Consider the following 19,926-nt stretch of genomic DNA (forward strand, 5'->3'; position numbering starts at 1 on the left):
GCTGCAGGAGCCTGGGCGTGCCGGGCAGGAGCAGAGGGAACGTTTCCTTGTACTGCTGGGGGGCCGAGCGAGGGAGGGAGCGGCGCGGAGGTGCGGGCAGCTCTTCCCTTTTTCTGGGAAATTTGATCCGGGCTTGGGTTTGGAATTCTCGGAGCGACCTCAACAAAAAGCGTTTCGCTTCCTTAAGGACACCCCCACAGGAGCAAAGACCAGTGTTGGCAGCATCGCTGCGGGCGGACGCTTTTGTCCGCCAGCCCGGGCGCCTCCCAGCGCGGGAATACTGATCCCAGTCATCGCGGCCTTAATAGGACGCGGGGAGTGAGCGAGCCGAGCCGGGCCGAGCCGAGCCGAGCCGAGCCGAGCCGAGCCGAGCCGAGCCGAGCCGAGCCGAGCCGAGCCGAGCCGAGCCGAGCCGAGCCGAGCCGGGTCGAGCCGAGCCGGGTCGAGCCGAGCCGATCCGGACCGAGCCGAGCCGAGCCGGGCCGGGCCGAGCCGAGCCGAGCGCGGCGCAGTGCGGGCGGCGGCCGCCAGGGGCCGGCGGCGCCCCGGGAGCGGCGGCAGCGGCGGGCGGCGGCTCCGGAGCAACAGGGCCGGCTTCGAGCGCCGGGGGCGCAGTGCCACGGGCTGGCCCGGCTCCCGGCTTCCAGCTCCCGGCTCCTGGCTCCCGGCTCACGGCACCCTCGGCCGCCAGCAGCGCCCGCCCGCGGTCCGCGCTCCGGCCGGCGGCTCCTCGGCCGCGTCCCCCCGAGCCGCACAACAAGTGGATGCAGCGGGCGGGAGCCGGCTGAGCCCTGGACGTGTCGGGGGCAGGCGCCGCACGGAGCCACCTCCGTCCTGCCGCCTCTAGAGCCCGGCTCCGCGCACGGATTACCCAGCGCTGATTTACAGATCTGCTGCCAGAGCCGCACTTGGAGAGACTGGTGACCGCGCCTGCCCCTTCGTTCCGCCTCACACACAACAAGCACACGCACACCGCCTTCGATCTTCCCTCTGGGGACGAGACCCTCGCCTGTTGCCTTGTCGCCAATGCCGAGGCGAGCGGGAGCGGCTGTGGCGGTGCCGAGTGCCCCCAAACCCCGGCCGCCTCCCCGGCTCGCTGCCGGCGCTCTCCCGGCACCCGGCGAGAAGGGGCAGAAATAACTCGTCAACCTGTGGTGCGCTCTGACCGCAGCTACCGGCGACTGTGGGTCAGCCGGCGCAGCCCCCTCAGGACCGCTGTCACCCGGTCCTTACAGTAGCGGGAACAGCGCTGCTATTTCTCTGCCTGGGCTTCAGTAAGTATAACAGCGTTTTTTGGGATCTTCTTCTGCATGACACGTAGGTACGATTTTTAAAATAGCGTCATTTAATAGTTCGTGTTCACCTCCTCTCGTGTGTTAATAGATGTGGCTCTAAATGGGGCTTCTGTTTCAAAGGGGGGTGTGAGGGGCTGTGTATTTGTGTGTGTGTGCTTGCATGTAGATGTTGCTTCAGTGCACCTGCAGTTGTTTTCTTGACATATCATGGTATTTTTACTTGGCTGGGCATTGTACGTGCCTGTTTCCAAATTGAATCCAGTGAGATGTTCGTTGTGATCGAAACACAATTCTGCTGTAGACTGAAATGTAACATTCCCGCATCTGATGTGTTTCTGCAAATAAAACAAAAGCTCTTTGTGTAGATACATTTATTCTTTAATGCTTCATGTGGATCTATGTAGGTGTATCTCTTACGTATGTGCTCAAAGACCTGAATGCACTGTGTGTTGCAGTATTTTTATTAGTGTTTATATGTGTTGGTGTTTCAGAAGCATGCATATGTTTGTGTATGGATGCAAGTGCTTATATGGGTGGGGATTTTGTATCTGTCTATATATATACGTGACATACCCACCCACATCCTTACCCACAGAGTCGTTCAAAATCTCTGTGCATGTGATGTGGGTGTGTGTGTAATGTAGAAGTGTGAATAGTGTGGGCAGGAGAAGATTTGAATGCCATGGTAATAGATGACACAGTTTCATTTGATCGGTGTGACCTTTTAGGAAAACAATCCAATCTTTTCCCTTTTTGTTTTGTTTATTTTTGTGTGTTTGTGCATGTGCTTCAGGTTAAGTGCTTCTTCTGCATGACCATAACCAAAGGGTGACCCATCCACTCCCTTATGTCCTATGGGGACCTCAGAGCCAGTTTCTCAGTCTTCATCTCCTCCTCCTCCTCCTCCACCTCCTCCTCCTCCTCCTCTTATCACTGCTGCTGATGCCCTGGGTGCTGCTCCCAGGTTTGAGACATTGTTGACAGGCTGAAGAAAGGATTTGCAAAGACCTCCTCACTGTGTAAATGAAGCGATGGCTGGAATTAACTTCAACTCTCCAAGTAATGATATTAAACAGTAAGTCTGCTAGGCCAAAGCATTACCAGGAACAAATAGTGAGGAAGGAGACTATTTGCATTTGGTTTCAATGATGAGCTAAAACCATCTGTGGGAGAACAGGTACCCTTTGGTTTGCATATTTTTTTTTCCTGAGGAATGCAGCCTTTATAGCCTGCGAGGCAGTCATGATTCTGATCAGATACAGCTGTGATTGCTGCAGGAGATAAATGAGAATAAAGGGGCTTGGTGGATGGAAGAACAAGGTCTCAGCTGTTCTCTGGTTCGATTTGAGAATTTCATCTTTTCTCATTAGCAAGACAGTAGTTTGTGTCAAACATTCCGGAGAACAAGAAAATGTGGATCTGTGGTTTTCCCAAATATAGATTCAGCGTTACAACCATGCTGCCATACTCAGTGCCCAGGGGACTGTCCTCCAAATGCAAATGGCTTTGAACTTCCCAGTGAAAGTTGAGGCGACACTGTAAATAAACCAAAACCTCGTTACACCAAGCAGTTCAAGCAAACAAACAAACAGAAGCGGTTGCAAGATGGAGGTTGCGATGGTGAGCGCGGACAGCTCCGGGTGCAACACCCACATGCCCTACGGGTACGCGGCCCAGGCGCGGGCCCGGGAGCGGGAGCGGCTGGCCCAGTCCAGGGCGGCCGCGGCTGCGGCCGTCGCGGCAGCCACCGCGGCAGTGGAAGGTGGGGCGGCGGGCGGAGGAGGGCCCTACCACCACTACCACCAGGAGCAGAGCCGCGGGGCCTCCTCCTCGCACGGCGGGAGCGCCTCGCGCAGCGGCCTGCCCCGCCGCCAGAGTGGGAAGAGGAGGAAGAAGGGGAAAAAGAGGAGCCATCACTTGGGGAGTAGGGAGTGTGGGGCCTCTTTCCCCTGTTCTGAGCTGCTGCCGCTCAGCGGTTCTGAGGAGAGAATACTGAAGGACTTGAGTGAGGAGGAAGAGGAGGATGAAGATGAGGATGAAGACGATGAGGAAGAAGGAAAGCTCTACTACAGTGATGACTATGGGGAGGATGAGTTTTCATACTCGGACCAGCCACCCGATGATGGTGGAGGCCCTGGGGGTTACAGCTCTGTCCGCTACAGTGAGTACGAGTGCTGTGAGCGCGTGGTGATCAACGTGTCGGGACTGCGCTTTGAGACCCAGCTGAAGACATTAGCCCAGTTCCCGGAGACACTGCTGGGGGATCCAGCCAAGCGGGGGAGATACTTTGATCCTCTCAGGAACGAGTACTTCTTTGATAGGAACCGACCCAGCTTTGATGCCATCCTGTACTACTACCAGAGCGGTGGTCGGCTGAAGAGGCCGGTCAACGTACCCTTTGACATCTTCTCTGAGGAGGTGAAGTTCTACCAACTTGGGGAGGAGGCCATGCTCAAGTTCAGGGAGGATGAAGGTTTTGTCAAAGAGGAAGAGGAAAAGGTTTTGCCGGAGAATGAGTTTAAGAGGCAGGTTTGGCTGCTGTTTGAGTACCCAGAAAGCTCCAGTCCAGCCAGAGGCATTGCCATTGTCTCTGTCTTGGTCATCTTGATCTCCATTGTCATCTTTTGTCTGGAGACTTTACCAGAGTTCAGAGATGACAAAGAATTCGTCATGTCCCTGAGCTTAGGGAAGGGTCTTTCCAATGAGTCCCTTCGCCTGGATGCTGGGGAGCACACCATCTTCAATGACCCTTTTTTCATTGTAGAGACCGTGTGCATCATTTGGTTCTCCTTTGAGTTTACAGTGCGCTGCTTTGCATGTCCGAGCAAAGCACACTTCTTCAAGAACGTCATGAACATCATAGACATTGTGTCCATCTTGCCTTACTTCATCACCCTGGGCACGGACCTGGCGCAGGAGCAGGGCAGCCAGCAGGCCATGTCTTTTGCCATCCTGAGGATCATCCGTCTGGTCAGGGTGTTTCGCATCTTCAAGCTCTCCAGGCACTCCAAGGGTTTGCAGATCCTGGGTCACACGCTCAGGGCCAGCATGAGGGAACTTGGCCTCCTCATCTTTTTTCTTTTTATTGGAGTAATTTTGTTTTCCAGTGCTGTTTACTTTGCAGAAGCTGATGAGCCTGCCACCCATTTTCAAAGCATCCCAGATGCCTTTTGGTGGGCTGTAGTGACCATGACTACAGTTGGTTATGGGGACATGAAACCCATAACCGTGGGTGGGAAAATAGTCGGGTCCCTGTGTGCCATTGCAGGAGTGTTAACCATTGCTTTACCAGTGCCAGTGATTGTCTCCAATTTTAACTATTTCTACCATAGAGAAACTGAGAATGAAGAACACACGCAGATGATGCAAAATGCAGTCAGTTGCCCTTACCTCCCCACAAATTTACTGAAGAAATTTAGAAGCTCATCATCCTCATCCACAGAGGATAAATCAGAGTATTTGGAGATGGAAGAAGGAGTTAAAGAATCTCTTTGTGTAAAGGAGACTAAAAGTCAGGACACGGGGAATAGCAGTGAGTCAGAGAAGAAAAACTGTGTAAATTCTAATTCTGTGGAAACTGATGTGTAATTCTGAGCATTTCCAAATATATTTATGCATTAAAGAGTGCAGTGAAAATAATGAAATATGCAAACAAGAGTCTGCAGCATACAGTAGTATGCCATTTATTGGTTAAATACAAATAAAAAGCATTGCTAAACGTATTACATATCAAGTAAGTGGTACAACTTGAGGAAAGGATTGCTAGATCTGATACATTTTCAGACTTTATATTTTTATTAGAATGCAAGTGTTTTGCACATGAGGCTGAAAAATTTCTTAAAACCAAGTCAGTTTTAAAGTGGGTGCATGAACTGTTGACATCACTAATAACAGCTCTGTGGTAAAAGTTGGCATTCAGAGGTATTTACTATGTAAGAAACAATGAAGTTTGGTAGTCATTTATCTATTTATCAGTGCTTTAATAGCAGCTACCATAAATCATTGGATACCATAGTCACTGTTTTTCAAATGGTAAATTTATTGTAAAAAGATATTCTACAGAAGATAGATCTAAATTTTTTTTTCTTCAACTCTATAATGCTTGTTTTTAACTGGAAATTTACTTTGAAAAGGCTGTTGACCCTCCAGAAATTGTTTATTTTTATAACTCTCTTTGGAGGCATTGCCACATTTGTTGTCTAATAATGAAAGAAACGGAGTAGGAGAATCGTTAAACCTGGTCTGACTGCAAAGGCAAAATGACTGGAATGCTTTTTTGCACTACTTTATATGCTGGAGATATATTGAAAGAGACTTCATACTGTGAATGTTTACTAATGTAATAGTTCAATGACAATCATTGGAAGAGTGAATTCTGCATCATATTTTATTGTTTCTTCTTTCTCTGTGATGCTGATGGCAAAACGGCTAACATTACATTAATTCCATACTCTTTTTAATTCTGAATATCTGTGATCTGGAAAAGGATTGTGAAGTAAAATTTTCTAATCAAAATTATTTGAAATTGGTGTTTTCTACTGATGCCCTCAAGAAGTACCAACCTAATTTATATCTTTTTTCCTACTTAATTTAGCATTCAGACTCTATGAGTAGTACATGCACTTTGTCATTATTGAGGAAACTCAGTGTATGGGAGGAGAAGGTAGAAGTAATAAGATACTCAGTTGTTACAGTACTGACAGTTGAGGATTGCTGACTTTTAATAATGTGCTATTATTGGTGCTGCACTTTCCCTTGATTACAGCTTTCACCCATGTATATTTGAAGCAACGTTTAAGATCTAAAATAGGCATTTTTGGCTTCAAGATGAACGTACTGGGTCCCATGGAGTCCTTGCAAAAACATTCCATGGGTTTTTTTTTCACTGATTCTTAGGCCAGCTATGTTTTGCTATGTGTCAAAACCTCCCATTACCCTTCCTAGGAGGTTCAGGTAGGTAAAGATTACCTGGCCTGCAGTATATTCCAGAATCCAGAATGAGATAGGTAAGATATTGCTGCGTACAAAATAAATAATTTTTTTTCACACTTACGATTACCAAGGGAAGGCACAATTAAACTGTAACTGTTTTTGAAGAGGCACTGTGGAACATTCCAGATCATAAAACTTGAACCAAATTGGCATATGCACTTTAAGGTCCAGGACAGGCTATTGTGGGAGAAAAAAAGGACTTACCAACACCATGGAATTACAGTAGTTTGCAATTTTCATTTAAAGCTGAGTGGAGGGTTTTTGCAAGGGAGAGAACTTGTTAGTGACTGACTTAGAGCAACAACAGAAGCACTCTGAATTGGGCATCCATGATATTACACATGATCCATTAGATAAGCCTTGTTTGCTGAATCCAGTGGCACCAAACGGAGTTGCAGACATAGGCTTCTTTTTAATGGTTGGGTTTTGCCTTCATAGTTTCTCTGCGAGTCTCTTCGAAAAGTTTCTCTGCTTGTCTTCTTTTGCATTGCAGAAAAATAAAAAAAAGACACACACAAAAGACTGCGTTGTGCTGAGCCCTACTTCAAAACGTGTGTTTTTAAGTGTCTGATTCCTAATTTAAAAACATTGAGCAGGCCTCACTGTATTTTTGATGTGAGGCATTAGAAAGAGCTCCTTTTTATTGTGGTGGTATTAATTCCAACTGCGTTTTGAATGACATGATTCAGTAGTTTTATACATAGGCATTTGCCAAAATTTAATATTACATTTCATTCTAGCTCACCCGAGTTAAATGTGTTAGTTACATTTTTCTACAGGGCCAATATCAGCAGGGAGGATGAGCATTCTACAAAACACAGTAAAAATGTATAACTAGAAGTCTTTTTCACAGATAGCAGTTACTGGCCTAAAGGGCATGAGGGTTCTCTTTCTGAATGGCTTGGTACTAGTTCTGTCTGACACCAGAGACCATTCAGTGCCTGGGACCATGGCAACGAGGTAGGAGTGGAAGAAATACTAACTAGGTAAATAAAGAACTTAGAGAAAATAATAGTATGTGTTTGCAGTATTGACTGGTTGAAAGGGGAGGTGGGATTTCAGACCTCTAATGGAAACAAGAAAACTCTTTGAATCATTTTTCAAATACATTGATGCTGTAGACATGGAGCTCAGCATGACGGGAGTGCTCCAGCCCGTTGTTCAGCTGCTGTGTGCCCAGTACACACCATTTAATTTAAAGCAAGTGTGCAGCGTCCGTGCTGGGCTGTTTTCAGAGCAGTACCTTGCTCTGAAATGGAAAGGAAAATGTCTGACTGTAGGGCCTCCTGGCAGCTGGCAGAGCAACATTCTGGGTGTGTCAGCCCTACACACTGCAGTGCTGTGGAGGTGTGTCCTCAGGTGATGGGGGAGCCTCCTGCAGTGAATAGACCTCTGTACTTGGTCATGATAAATAAGAGCTGCAGAGCTCAATGCTAGGTTCCTCTCCCAGTTTGGTAGAGCATTCTGAATCACAGAAAGAATTCTGCGTTCCAGAATGGAAGCAAATTGCTCTGCTTGGGTTTATAATTTGATTATTCAGCTATCGAGTCCAGTCACAACATAGTTTTAACATGCCAGAGTCCTAGCACTAACATGCTAAACCCCAAAGATCCCGGGTGCTTTACGAGAAATAGAAATTCGTGTGAAGTATTACTTTGGTTGAAATTGTGTGCCAGAGAAACCCTCTAACTGAGCTGTTATGGCTCCAAGTTACTGCTCCTGTTTCTGTCAGACCTTTCCAAGTGATACTGACAACTCTCAGAAAAATAGTTTTGCTGTGACTTGGGGATTTTGCATTTTAGATTATAGTGGTGAAATGCATTCCTGATGTAGCTGATGTGAATGGATTTACACTGGGGATCGTTTTAGTTCTACTAATGTAGTTCAAATGATTTCACACTGACATACATTTCAGCTAAAAATAATGCAAAATGAGGTATTTCAGGTTCGCTTGCAGTGGTGAAAAACTTTGGAGGAGTTCCATTAGAATTCATGGAAACACAGCAGCAGCAAATATGAGTTCAAGTATGGGCTGATACTTAACAGAGTGCTGGCATTTATTTAAAGAATTTCATAAGTATTTTTGTAGTACTCTTAAGTGCCACGGCCAGACTCACAAGGAGAGAGTTTTGCCAGCTGAAGTGTTGAATTTAATGGCTGACTTCAGAGATCCATAAATTTTTTCTTTATTACATTTCTGATGTTGCATTGATTCCTTGAAAACATCAGCCTGGATGCTGAACTTTATACCAAATGAAGTGTTGTGTAAGCCAGTTAAACTGAAGGTTTTTAGTGTTCAGTTAAGCTTTCTAGAATGATTCCACAAGAGGCTAATTCCATTTGATGCATTTTATGAAAAATATCATTTGTTTGTATTTGAAGGAAAATTCTTCTGCTTACATAGGTTTTCGTGTGTAGAACCCACCTCTGTGGTGTGCATGTAATGCAGAATAAATTTGGGAGATCCAGGGCATAAAAAGCCCTACTGTGATCATGATTACGTCTAATTCATGACAATAGTGTCCTTGGTGTTTGGAGATACTAATAGGCATTCTTGGAGTCATACAAATTGGGATTTGCATGTGTTTTCAGTCTGTAAAGCTTTTCAAATAGTTTTGGAATGTGAAAACGATTTTGCATAATGCTGGTGTGGAAAGAGTTTGGGATCAGGCCATAACCTTGAATAAAGGATCTTAGAGTTACAAGGAAGATTCCTGAGAAGTTCACTTTCAGGTATTGAGAGTCATTTGACTTGCGATTTGAAAATTCAGTGCTGAGCTGCCCAAGAGCATGAGGTGCTTCCTCTTCATGTTTGCATTAATGTAGGGTAAATGTGCTATGGGAAATCAGCAAAATATCAGAAAGTCTATTACATTTGTAGCTAGTTCCTGAAAAGTCTTTCTCACACAGCATTGAAAAATTAATTGTGTCTTTCTGATCATCCTAGACTCAAAAAACTAACTCTGAATATCAATTAATTTTTAGCATAATTTTTAAACTTTATAGATAATCCTCAAATTAAATATAATCTATCCACTGTGTTTAGACCGTGTCACTGGCTCCCTCTATTTTTTACTGGTTCCCTGTTAATTTTTGCTGTCATTGCACTGAGTTATAAATACATAAATAAATACTTAAAAAGAATAATTAATTGCCATGAGAGAGTAAGAAATAAAAACAAATGTTAAAAAACCCCAACTATAATATCCAGTATAGAAGTTACATATTTTTCTTATCATTAAATTAATCTAAATAACAAAATAACTTCTGTAGACATGGGGCAGGGTATACACTTTCTTTTTGCTAAAACTGAATGATCAAATGCTTCAGATTTTGCAGTGAATAAGATCTAGTTGACAGATTCATCATATTTTTGCACCTCCGTTTGTAACAAATACTTGCAGAAAAATTAGCACTTTTGTAAAAATGAACGTCTTTAATTTCCACGGAGACCACCTAATGTGGACAAAGTGATTGATAGATTACTTCTGGGTTAAAGTGCACAAATGTGCATAGAGTACCCAGGTACTCTACGTACTGCTGCCATGCTTTCTGTGTGTTCAGACTTCCGATGACATTTTTTCCGAAGGAAAACTCATTAAAGCATTATGCACTGAGACGGTTGAATTAATTCTCGTTTTTAATCCTTTTCTATACAATTGTAATGTGCCTTGAGACTTTTTTTCTGCAACAGGCCCTTTGGAAAATAAATGCGTAGGTATATAAGAAGGAAGGAGGAGAAAGCTTACATTACATGTAAAAAGCTCATAAAATATACTAATTGAGGAAAAATAGGTAAGTAAAAACTTCTTTTCTTTCCTTCATTTGTGCCAGTAAAAACAAACTGGGGGCAAACTGGTTGAACTGATCTGCAGCTACAGAGAGGTGCTTCAGGCGTTGTTTCTCTCTCAGATACCTGTCTCAGGAGCAGCAGCAGCTGCTGCTGTGGCATTGTGCAGCTGGGAAGATGCTCCTTGTGCTGGGCAGCACCAGGTGGGGTGGGACAGGGTCCTGGAGCTTTTTAGCCTGTCTGGTAAATCCATGTTCCTACCACAAGTATCCTGCTGGTTGCAAAAGTTCAATTAGTTGCTTGGCAATACCATGCAACCTTCCCAGACAGGCAGGCATCAAAGAGTCCAGTCTGCCAGTTCCTAAACTGAAAAGGGTCTCAGGTCTGCATTCACAAAATGTACTTTTCAATACCTGAATTCCATTCATTTCGTAAGAAACTGGGCTGTAAAATGCTTCCTGAATTGTGGAACAAGCAATTATCTTAAGGTGAAAAACGGACACTGTGGTGGAGCAGGTTTCCCAGGTGTTGCAGTTGTTACACGAAGGAGTGTAGGAAGTGACAGCACATATTCAAGAGGGATTTTTGTCTCTGTTTTTAATCTCTTGCTCAAATGTTCCTGGGGCATTTGTGTTCAGAGTAAGGGATGGAGTCAGTGAGGTATTTCAAAGGCGACTTGAATTTTAGATACATGCTTTTTTTATTTCCTTAGCAGTCAGAATAAACTAAATTTGAGTGTTTTTTGGTTTTATGGTTTTTGGTTGATGGGGTTTATTTTTTTTTTGTTGTTTTGCTTTGTTTATTTTTTAAAACAATATTGTTATTAGTTACTTAGTCCTAACACTTATTATAAAGGCCATTTCAGTGGGAAAAAATACACTGAATCTGAAACTATCATCCTGGAAGTGAATGGTAGCTTTCCATTCAGAAAATCAACAGACTTATTCAGTATCACTCCTGTCCTTCTCATTTGTTTCAGGTGTGCTGGCTTTGGGTCCAATGCTCTTGCACTGAAGTCTTGCAAAGTTCCTTGTAGTACCTGGCCCTGCCGTGTAGGAGAACCCAGGAGAAAATCAGCTTTCCTTGTTTGTATTTCTGTGGGCATGATTTTGATGCAGAATTTTGCTGTAGAGGAGGGATGCTCCAGGGTGTTCACTGTGTGTTTATCCTCATTGCAAGGGAGCAGCACCCCATGATATGCTTTGGAAAGAAATCCATTCACATGCATGAGACTGCATTCCCTTTTTTGCTCTGCCTTGTGCAGTCGAAGGGCCCTGCTGGGTACACTGGGGTGTTGCCCTGCACTGTGGATTTGACCACGCTGCTCCTCCACTGGGATCAGTGGAGGTTTGGTTTTTCAATCAGAGCCTGGGATATCTGTCCTTGTTGTGGATCATCCACTGTATGAATGAACGTTAAGTTCTGCTTATTGTTGTCTCCCTGCTGGCACAGCTTTGAATGAATTCAGGGTGTCATTCAGTGACAGTTTCTCCTTGTACAGTGGAGTCTGAATAGCACAGGGAGCTTGAATGCAGAAAACTGCAGAGGACTGTTGATACTGATGAAAGGTATCTCTTGTTTTTCTATCCAAAACTGTATATGTATTACAAGTTATACATTACACAGACTGTGTATTTCAGGTTAAATACCGTCTGTTTCATTAGTGGGTTTGTACTTTGAAGATGCCCTCAATTTGCCCTGAATTCCTCAGGAATTTAAGATATTGACTATTTCTCAGGTCTCAAGCATGAAGGAAGATGATCCCTCTTTGCATTCAAAATAGCAAGGCATTATTTTAAAGCAGAAATCTTGCATATTTTCAGGTTAAGAAGCTAAGGAATAGTATCTTTTCTGTTAAAGTCTTTATTAAATATTAGCTGCAGATACACATACCAAAGAAAAATATGGTTTCATCACAGGGAAGAAATAGAAAATATTTTTAATTCAATGTTTAAAGGGCATCATCGTATTTTATTCTGTTCCAGATGACAAGCTCAGATAAATGTTATTTTAGCCAGAATTTATCCTACTGCAGAGAGTGCAGTAGAGGAGTTGTATAGCGATTTATACTCCAGCATTTATTTCTGTACATGTTTATTTCTGTTAGCTACTTATAAGCAATGTTATTTATTCAGGACTCATAGATCTGAAAATTAGGGACAGAAATGCCATAAGAATCTGAATAAATGGGAGGAACAAGGTTTAATGCTTCTGAGAATCTGCTGGAAGTAATTGTTATTTTGGTGCCATTTTACTTGTGAGCATCTCCTCTAATAACTGATAGGATGATTCTATAGGTTGGAAGATAAAACTGTTTTCTCTGGCTAGTAAAATATTTTCTGTTACTCAGAGTTTAAAGCAGGATTAGCATTTTTATGTCTTTGAAATATGTAGAAAATATGATAAGACTAGTAAGTAGAAATTGTGCTAATTTGCTGCTCTTTGACCTTTTTTACAAGCAAATATTTCCACAATTGGTTAGTGATACTGGACAACTCCATTCCTAAGCAAAATGGAGAGATTTACTCTTGAATTCATGCAGGAAAAGTGCTTTTTAAATTGTCTCATTTTCGGGCATCCAGAAATAAAGACATTCGGACCTCTACCTATTTCTGAAAATTTCTGATGGCTTGACTGATTTGTTTCTTTTCAGAGGAGAGAACAAATCATATTTCAGCTGTTTTTTGTTTTCTGTGATTTTCTGTCATCTTGAATTATACCTAATAGAAGCAACCAGAGAACCCACAAGGTTTTCAAGCACAGTCTCAGTTGCGCTGCCACATGAAACAATATATGTGATTTAACAGGTTCACCTAATTAGTCAGGCATCTTGCATTATAGGATTGCCCAAAGAGATGCTCCTGATACTTTTGACCTCTGTTCTATGCTTTAAAAGGTTCTCCTGATGCCAGGCTAACACATAACAGGAATAGCAATTTGAGGTGGTGAAAGAAATGTGTTTGGGAGCAGTGAGAGCTGGCTCCTTTCCCAGGGGCTGGCGAAGGCAGGAGCTGAGCATGATCACACAGCCACGGGGGCTGGGACCTCATCACTGTCCTCCAGCACCAGGAGGATTAAATGGGGCTCCTGGACTCACAGGCAGGGCTGTGCGTGGGGGCAGTAGGTGAGCCTGGGGAGGACGATTTCAGCCAGTTTGGGTGGACAAAAGCCTTGCATTTGCTGGTAACCACAGACAGCAGGTCTGGCTCTGCTCTTCTAAGACACAGTTGTACCTCCAGGTTTGTATTGCTCCATCCAAAACTGAAAATGTACAATTTTCAGAGCCTTAAGTACTGACCAGTTGTTAAGCTTTTTACTGCTCTTGTCTTTTTGCTCCTGAATCATCCCTAGGTCTTATTTCTTCAGTGTTTTACTGCTGCCAACACATCTACGATTATTTCTTCTAAGCTGTGTTACCACTTGCTTTTTTTAGACAGCTTCCTTGTGCTGGCAGGCCAGACCATTTTCATGGATTTTCAAAAGCAAGGCTGTTTCTCACCTGTTGGATATATGGGTTCCAAAGAAGGTACTGGGGAGCTGGGAAGTAACTAATGATCTTCTGATTTGGACTGACATCCAGAAAGGTGCTAGTGCATGATGTGTGGTGTTTCTTCATTTTTTCATTGAGGCAATTTGTTTTGTTTTGCTGTTCTTGCAGCAGTGTCATTGTTGGAACTGGAGCAGATGTTGGTATTAAGTAAACACACTCAGTCATAGCAAATGACTGCAGATCTAAATTTGTGTCTTGTATGTATTACAAAGTATCTGAGCTCTGTACCATCATTTTATAATGGTTGAAATATTCGAGAAGGTGTCTAAAAATTAGCCTGATGTGAACTAAATGAATGAAAAAAATGCTGGGGTGATGCCTTTCATTTGGTCTGTTTGTTGAAGGTGAGAGGTGAGCTATGTGACTTGTACTGAAGTTCTGAAAGTGGAATGTGTTGTTAAAATGGTGATTGGACCTGGAATGTTGTTGTTTCAAAGAAAGCCAGAGTGGCTTTCCCCAATATTTATGCACACAGGTGGGAAACTGCACGTATTTGAGACGCAGAATGTCTAAGCTGTTTTCGTGGGACCATCCATGCCTGCAGACTGAAATGTGATGGAAAATTCCAGAGCACCTGTCAGCCCAAACACCAGTGTTCAGGTTCTGAGGATCACAAGGCAAAACTCCATCTCTTGCTTAGGGCTTGCTTCTTCACAGAGGTCTCAACCACCCTCATCACCACTGTAGCCCACTGGCAATCCCAGAAAGGAGCAATCATAAGCAATGAAAATATGAAGGTGATTGTGTAGAATAAAAGCCTTAAACGAAAAATGCAATCAATATATTGCAACACCTTCCTTCAGCTTCATTTTTTTTCTGCACACCCAGTGTTTTATGCAGTGCTGTGAGCATTCTCTGGACCCTTTTTCTGTGATGAGCACTTAGTTTTTGTGGCTCTCTGGTGTTAATGAGTCCAAGCAGATTCAGGAACGGAATCCAAATGACAGAAAATTTCATAAATTCAGTGAACAAAGTTAAGAGGTTTTTGTTGTTGTTTTCAATAACTGCTGGTAAGAATGTTAATTGGAGAGGTTGACCTCCGCCTCCAAGGGCAGGTTCATTATTACATCCTCTCCAGCCTTCAAACTGTTGTATCTTGAACCTTCCCCTTTATAAGGGCTGGTATTTCCATTGTAAAGGATTAAAAGCTTTTTTTCCCATTTGGAGCTGTATTTTTTTAAGGAGGCAGCTTACATCGTGGGAGTGCCTGCTGTGCAGGCAGCGCTGCAGTGGTTTGTATGTCAGTGGTACACAGTCCTTAGGAGAAGGAAGGGCTACAGCAGAAGTCCCACTTCCAGGGAATGGGCAAAGCTGCTCAGGGATGCCATTTGGAGCTCAGCAGAAGCAACTGTTCAGCTCAAAAGAGCAGCATGCTGTTGCCTTGCTCCGGGTCTGTGAGCTGTCTGCTCACTGGCTGGGCAAGGAGAAATGCTGAGGGGAGATTTCTCTAAGCTGATACAGCAAGTAGCAGCAACTATAGTTTTTCACATTGATAAAGAGTTTCATACACTTGGGAAAAATGCTTGTAAATCCCAGGATTAAGGAGAACTTTTTTTTTTTTTTTTTTATTTTGTTCTATCTGAAAGTTCAGACATGGCTCTTTTTCTGCTGGATTTATAGATAGTAGTCTTGCCTGAAACCACTTGAGGTGGATCATGATCTTTCTTTTTACCAGATGCTATTGCCCAAATACATACTTAGGAGAGAAATGTTCAAAATTGTGTTGTCATCCCCACTCTGTACAGGCTTTCCATGCTAAAAAAAAGAGAAATCTAAAAAATAATTCGACCACATAAATTATATTGTATATGCATAGGCACCAAGCAGGGCATCACGTTCTGCAGCATGAGGATCCCTGTTGGTGAAGACATGAAAATCTGCAGTATTTTTCAGAACCTGATCCTGAAAAATCAGAACCAGAGATGTGTAGGATTCTTGTTTTCGAGTTTGGCCTCATTTCTGCTCCTGCCACTGACTTGAATTTTGGGCTATATTAAGATAATCTTTGTATTTGGGAGAAAGAGGGGGTCAGTAATGCAGAAGTTATAATGGGTGTGTTAATGGGACACAGCTTGAGCAGGACATGGCACAGTGCTCTGGTATTTGAGCCAGTTCAGAACAAATTTGCTCAGGACTTGGAACAGCCCTGCCCAGAATACAGGGAGGGGTATTTGTGTGAGCACTAAACATTCCTCTTGATTTAATATAAACAAAGAATAGGGATTTATTTTTAGAGTCCAGTGCAACTCTCTTCAAACCCTCCTCCGTTAGATTTATTTTCATTTTCGTTTGGATTCACTTTTTGTTTCCCTACTGTTGTTGAGAATGTTGCAGACAGTAAGGTTTCATACCCCAGTTCTGATCCAGTGACACTTAGAAGGGAATAGACTTTGCTCCACAGACAATATTCTGCAGAATAATGTGTTGCAGCACAGCTCACAGGCAGATTTATTAGGACTATGCATATATAAAATGCCTCTAAGCAATGAAGGCTTTGGCCTGCTCAGTCAGGTCCTTGAATGATAAATGGGTTTACTCAACAGCGGTCATCTGCGTGCTTTTGACATCACCTGAGTTCCATCTTTTGGGTGGACACAAGGAGCTGAAGGAAATTGAATTTTGCCAGTCTTGGGAAATTGCATCTAATTGCATACTGACTTATTTTCTGTTCTGGAGAGCTGATACAGTTGATATTGTAGGATGATTGAATTTTATTGATGTGAGGCTGCTTGTTATGAAAAGGAACATCGCGGTCCTGTTCCACTGCGACTTTTTGTTTTATGAAAATATTTTTATATCTTTCATATCAGATGTGATATTATTTCCCCACCAGATGTCACGCAAACAAGCCCTAATTATGCACGTATTCAGTGTACTGGAGCACAGGGAACTTGCTCAATGGCTGACTAATATTGCTTGCAGAATGCTGTACTTGTATAAATACAGCATTTACTTGTTCCAAGCCACCTACGGTTACTTCTGTTTCGGATTTATATAATCAGTAATATTTTATGTTTTCAGCCTATACAAAGAAGGCATTGTATTAAATGAAGAAAGTGCTTCTTTTTAATGCTGTATTAAGGTTCCACAGTTCCTCATCTTACTTTCTAACTCCTTTTGCTCTTGTTAAATTCACGATGAATTTTTTCATTTATTTTATGAATGCAGAGTCTGTTTTTAGAGCTCTATCTCCTGCAAGTAAGTGATCTGCTCTTCATTTTGAGACTTGAGTATTTCAATGCAACATTTCAGTATATTGCAATTCACTGAGAGCCTCCTGGTGGACTGGCCATCATCAGCATAAAATATTAAATGATAATGTGCATCAAATGATGAAAAAATAGTGATTTAGATAATATCCAGGAGGCTCCATTTGTAATCTCTCTCTCATTATGATGTAAAGAGTAGTGCGTATTATTTACCCTCATTGAAGAGGACATGGAGCTACTTTTAAATTTAATGGGCCTGAAATAGCCGTGAGTGATAAAGTCATGCATTTCTGCCGAGGGTCTGGTGCTCCTTGCAGCCAGCACAGCAGCTGTGTCATGAGCTGGTGAGGCACTGGAAAAGGTGTCCTGAGCAGCTGTGCCTGCTCCATCCCTGGAATTGTGCAAGGCCAGGCTGGACAGGGCTTGGAGCAGCCTGATCAGGGTGGAAGGTGTGCCTGCCCGTGGCAGGGGTGTTGGAATGAGATGAGCTTTAGGGTTCCATCTAACACAAACCGTTTTGTGATGCCCTGAGTCTGTGGGACGTTTTTGCAAGGTTCTGTGAGTACAAGGGAGTCCTGCAGACAGGAGCTCCCAAGGAGCTGCAGAACATGCTCTGCCTGTTGCTCCCAAATCCACTCATCTTCTTGTTGCTTTCTTCTGCAGAGACTCTGGACTTGTAGAAGAGGCAATGCTGTAAGAACAGGCAACCTCCTCTTACACATGACTTTAAAGAATAAAGGGTTTTGTTTGTCATGCAACAGCCAACTCTTCCAGGAATGTGAGGCAGCAATGTTTTTTGCCCTAAAAGGACTTGAGTACATAACTGCCAGGCATTTTCCTCAAAGGGAAGCAGGAAGGAAAAGTACAGACTCAGTGAATGATGATCCAGAGTGTCATCCTCCCTTTTCCTTTAGCTAGAACTTTCTCTTCCTCATCCAAAATGATTATTGGCTATGATCACCCCCATTTCTTGAGGGATGCTTCTCTTTCCATTTGTACCATTGTGCATTTTTAACTGAGTTGCCCTTGGTAGCTAAGAGGTGTCATGGGAGAGACATTCCTGTGTGTTAGGGTTTATCCTGATACCTGGCCTTGAACAGGGAGAGGCAATGTTCCATTGACACTAACATGAATTAGTGGGATATCACTGTTCTTAAGTATATGTGACCTAATAAGGAAACTCAGTAACTAACCATGGAAGAGTAATTTTAGCAGAGAACAAATTACATTGGGTATATTTAGTTTCTTATACTTTAAACCAGTGAGAATGTCATTGCTAATCTTTTTTCAGGTGTCTTTTACTTAACTGCATAGCAAAATCTGTAGTCAAAGAATATATATAGATTCGAGAGCAATTGTGAAATTCTGTCTAAAATGAATTGCTGAAATTGGACTTGGAAAGTGATTGTGATATAAAAATGAATTCAGTATCTTGCTAATTTTTTTTTCTAGATAGAAAGCCTCTTTCTACTTTTTTAAAGCAAGGTTTTTTTCTGGTTCTCATGCTCTGATGCCGTTCTTGAGAGGACTCCAAAGAAATACAAATACACAAGAAAAATTGCATTAATGAGAAGCAAGGAAAAAATCCCATGAGGTTTTGGGATTTTAGTTGTTGAAATATTTGTAATTTTGTGTTTTAAATACTTGGCCTAAAATGACTGACAAAATAATTCTAATTATGAAAAACATTATCAAGCTGTAGTACATTCTGATTAGCGTGATCACTCACTAATGTGTTCTGCTTGGGAACTGATGATGCAAGATGGCTTAAATGTGTAGTTCATTATTATTATGGATGGTTTCTAAATTTACTGAATTGCTTCACCCAGTGCTGCAAGATAGAAAATTATATTCCCAGTAATAGTGTTTTGTACTGAAGTTTATCTAGTTATAAGAATTTCCATGTCGAAATAACTTGCAAAGGATAAGAATTGCTGTTTTTAAACAGAAAGCCAATAAGAATAATAGCTGCTAAGACAGTTTTCTATTAATAGCTTAAAACATGCTAAAACGTAGAGGCAAACAGTCAGTAATAAATAAAACACAGAGTGCAGCCCTCTGGTTGAGGTAATTCTTACATCTTTTTTTGCTTCTGCTGATGCCACGTTACTGAACTCACTGTTGATGAGTTTCAGGGACACAGATGGTGGTGTCTGATTCTTCCAGGCAGGAAGGGTTGATCCACTTCAGCAGAGTTCTGGGTGAAAGAACCCCTGGCATGTCTGTTATCAATGGGAATGTGCTGCAAGTGTAATTCCCTTGTGCTTGATGTCCCTATGGACACCACAGGAGAAGCAACTGGTCATCCTGAGTTAGCATTTGCCATCAAATTAATTACAATTAGAGATTGCATTTTATGGCTTAGATATGGCATTTCCTATTAACACAAGCTCACAGGCAAATTATATATTTTAGACTAAAGCTTAGTTACAGAAAATGTGAGTAGTGTAAATGGAACCCGTGATTAAAGACTGTTAGATAAGAATAGGTACTGCAAAAAATTCTGGATGGATTAAAGAAAATTTCTGTTTTCCATTTTTCATACTGGAAAAGGATCTTCTAATAATCAAGCACTAGTTTGTTAATACAGTTCTGACTTTGTGGCTGAAATCTTTAGTTATTTTTATAATTGTTAGAGTAATGACCAGTTGATAGTAACAGATTATAGTTGGTCATTAGCTGCTCAGTCTGATCTATGACTTCTTCTTTGTCTCTCTGGAAAATTAGTTTCATTTAGTGGAAGTAGTGCTCCAGTACTTGATGCTGGATTTTGAATTAGATTGTGCATGTAAAATATATAATATTTTAAAAATAGTTTTATTTTATTATTGTGTGTTTCCTTGCATCATAGAGGTTACATTTGTCACTTTCTATCATAGCATGCTTTTTAGAAGACTTTTTATTAAACAAAAAATCTATGCTTTAACATTAGTTAATGGATATTTGGAAATATGGACTGCAGTTTGTCTTCCAACCCTTTTTTATGTGGCATCTTTTTATCAATCAAACAGTATTAAATGCAATAGGAATTGACAGACTTTATTTTTGCCCACTTGTAGAGTAGGAAATACCAGTGACTATCTGTGGGTG

General features: G+C 42.4%; 1 protein-coding gene across 3 annotated transcripts in view; it reads left to right on the forward strand.

Moving 5' to 3' along the window:
* Positions 1-678: 678 nt before the first annotated feature.
* Positions 679-19,926, forward strand: part of KCNA4 (potassium voltage-gated channel subfamily A member 4) — a 134,292-nt gene continuing 115,044 nt past the window's right edge. The window contains exons 1-2 of one of the 3 annotated variants that reach the window (XM_066187273.1): positions 682-1,274; positions 2,089-7,336. In XM_066187273.1, the coding sequence (XP_066043370.1) occupies positions 2,901-4,883 (1,983 nt within the window). In that variant the 5' untranslated portion in view covers positions 682-1,274; positions 2,089-2,900 and the 3' untranslated portion in view covers positions 4,884-7,336. Of the gene's footprint in view, positions 1,322-2,088; positions 7,337-19,926 lie in introns of those variants that run through there. The other 2 variants (XM_066187274.1, XR_010721821.1) reach the window with 2 other exon arrangements.

The sequence above is a fragment of the Chamaea fasciata genome, unplaced genomic scaffold (genome assembly GCF_029207755.1).
Source record: "Chamaea fasciata isolate MVZ Bird 193981 ecotype frontalis unplaced genomic scaffold, bChaFas1.0.hap1 SCAF_7, whole genome shotgun sequence".
Taxonomy (NCBI): domain Eukaryota; kingdom Metazoa; phylum Chordata; class Aves; order Passeriformes; family Sylviidae; genus Chamaea; species Chamaea fasciata.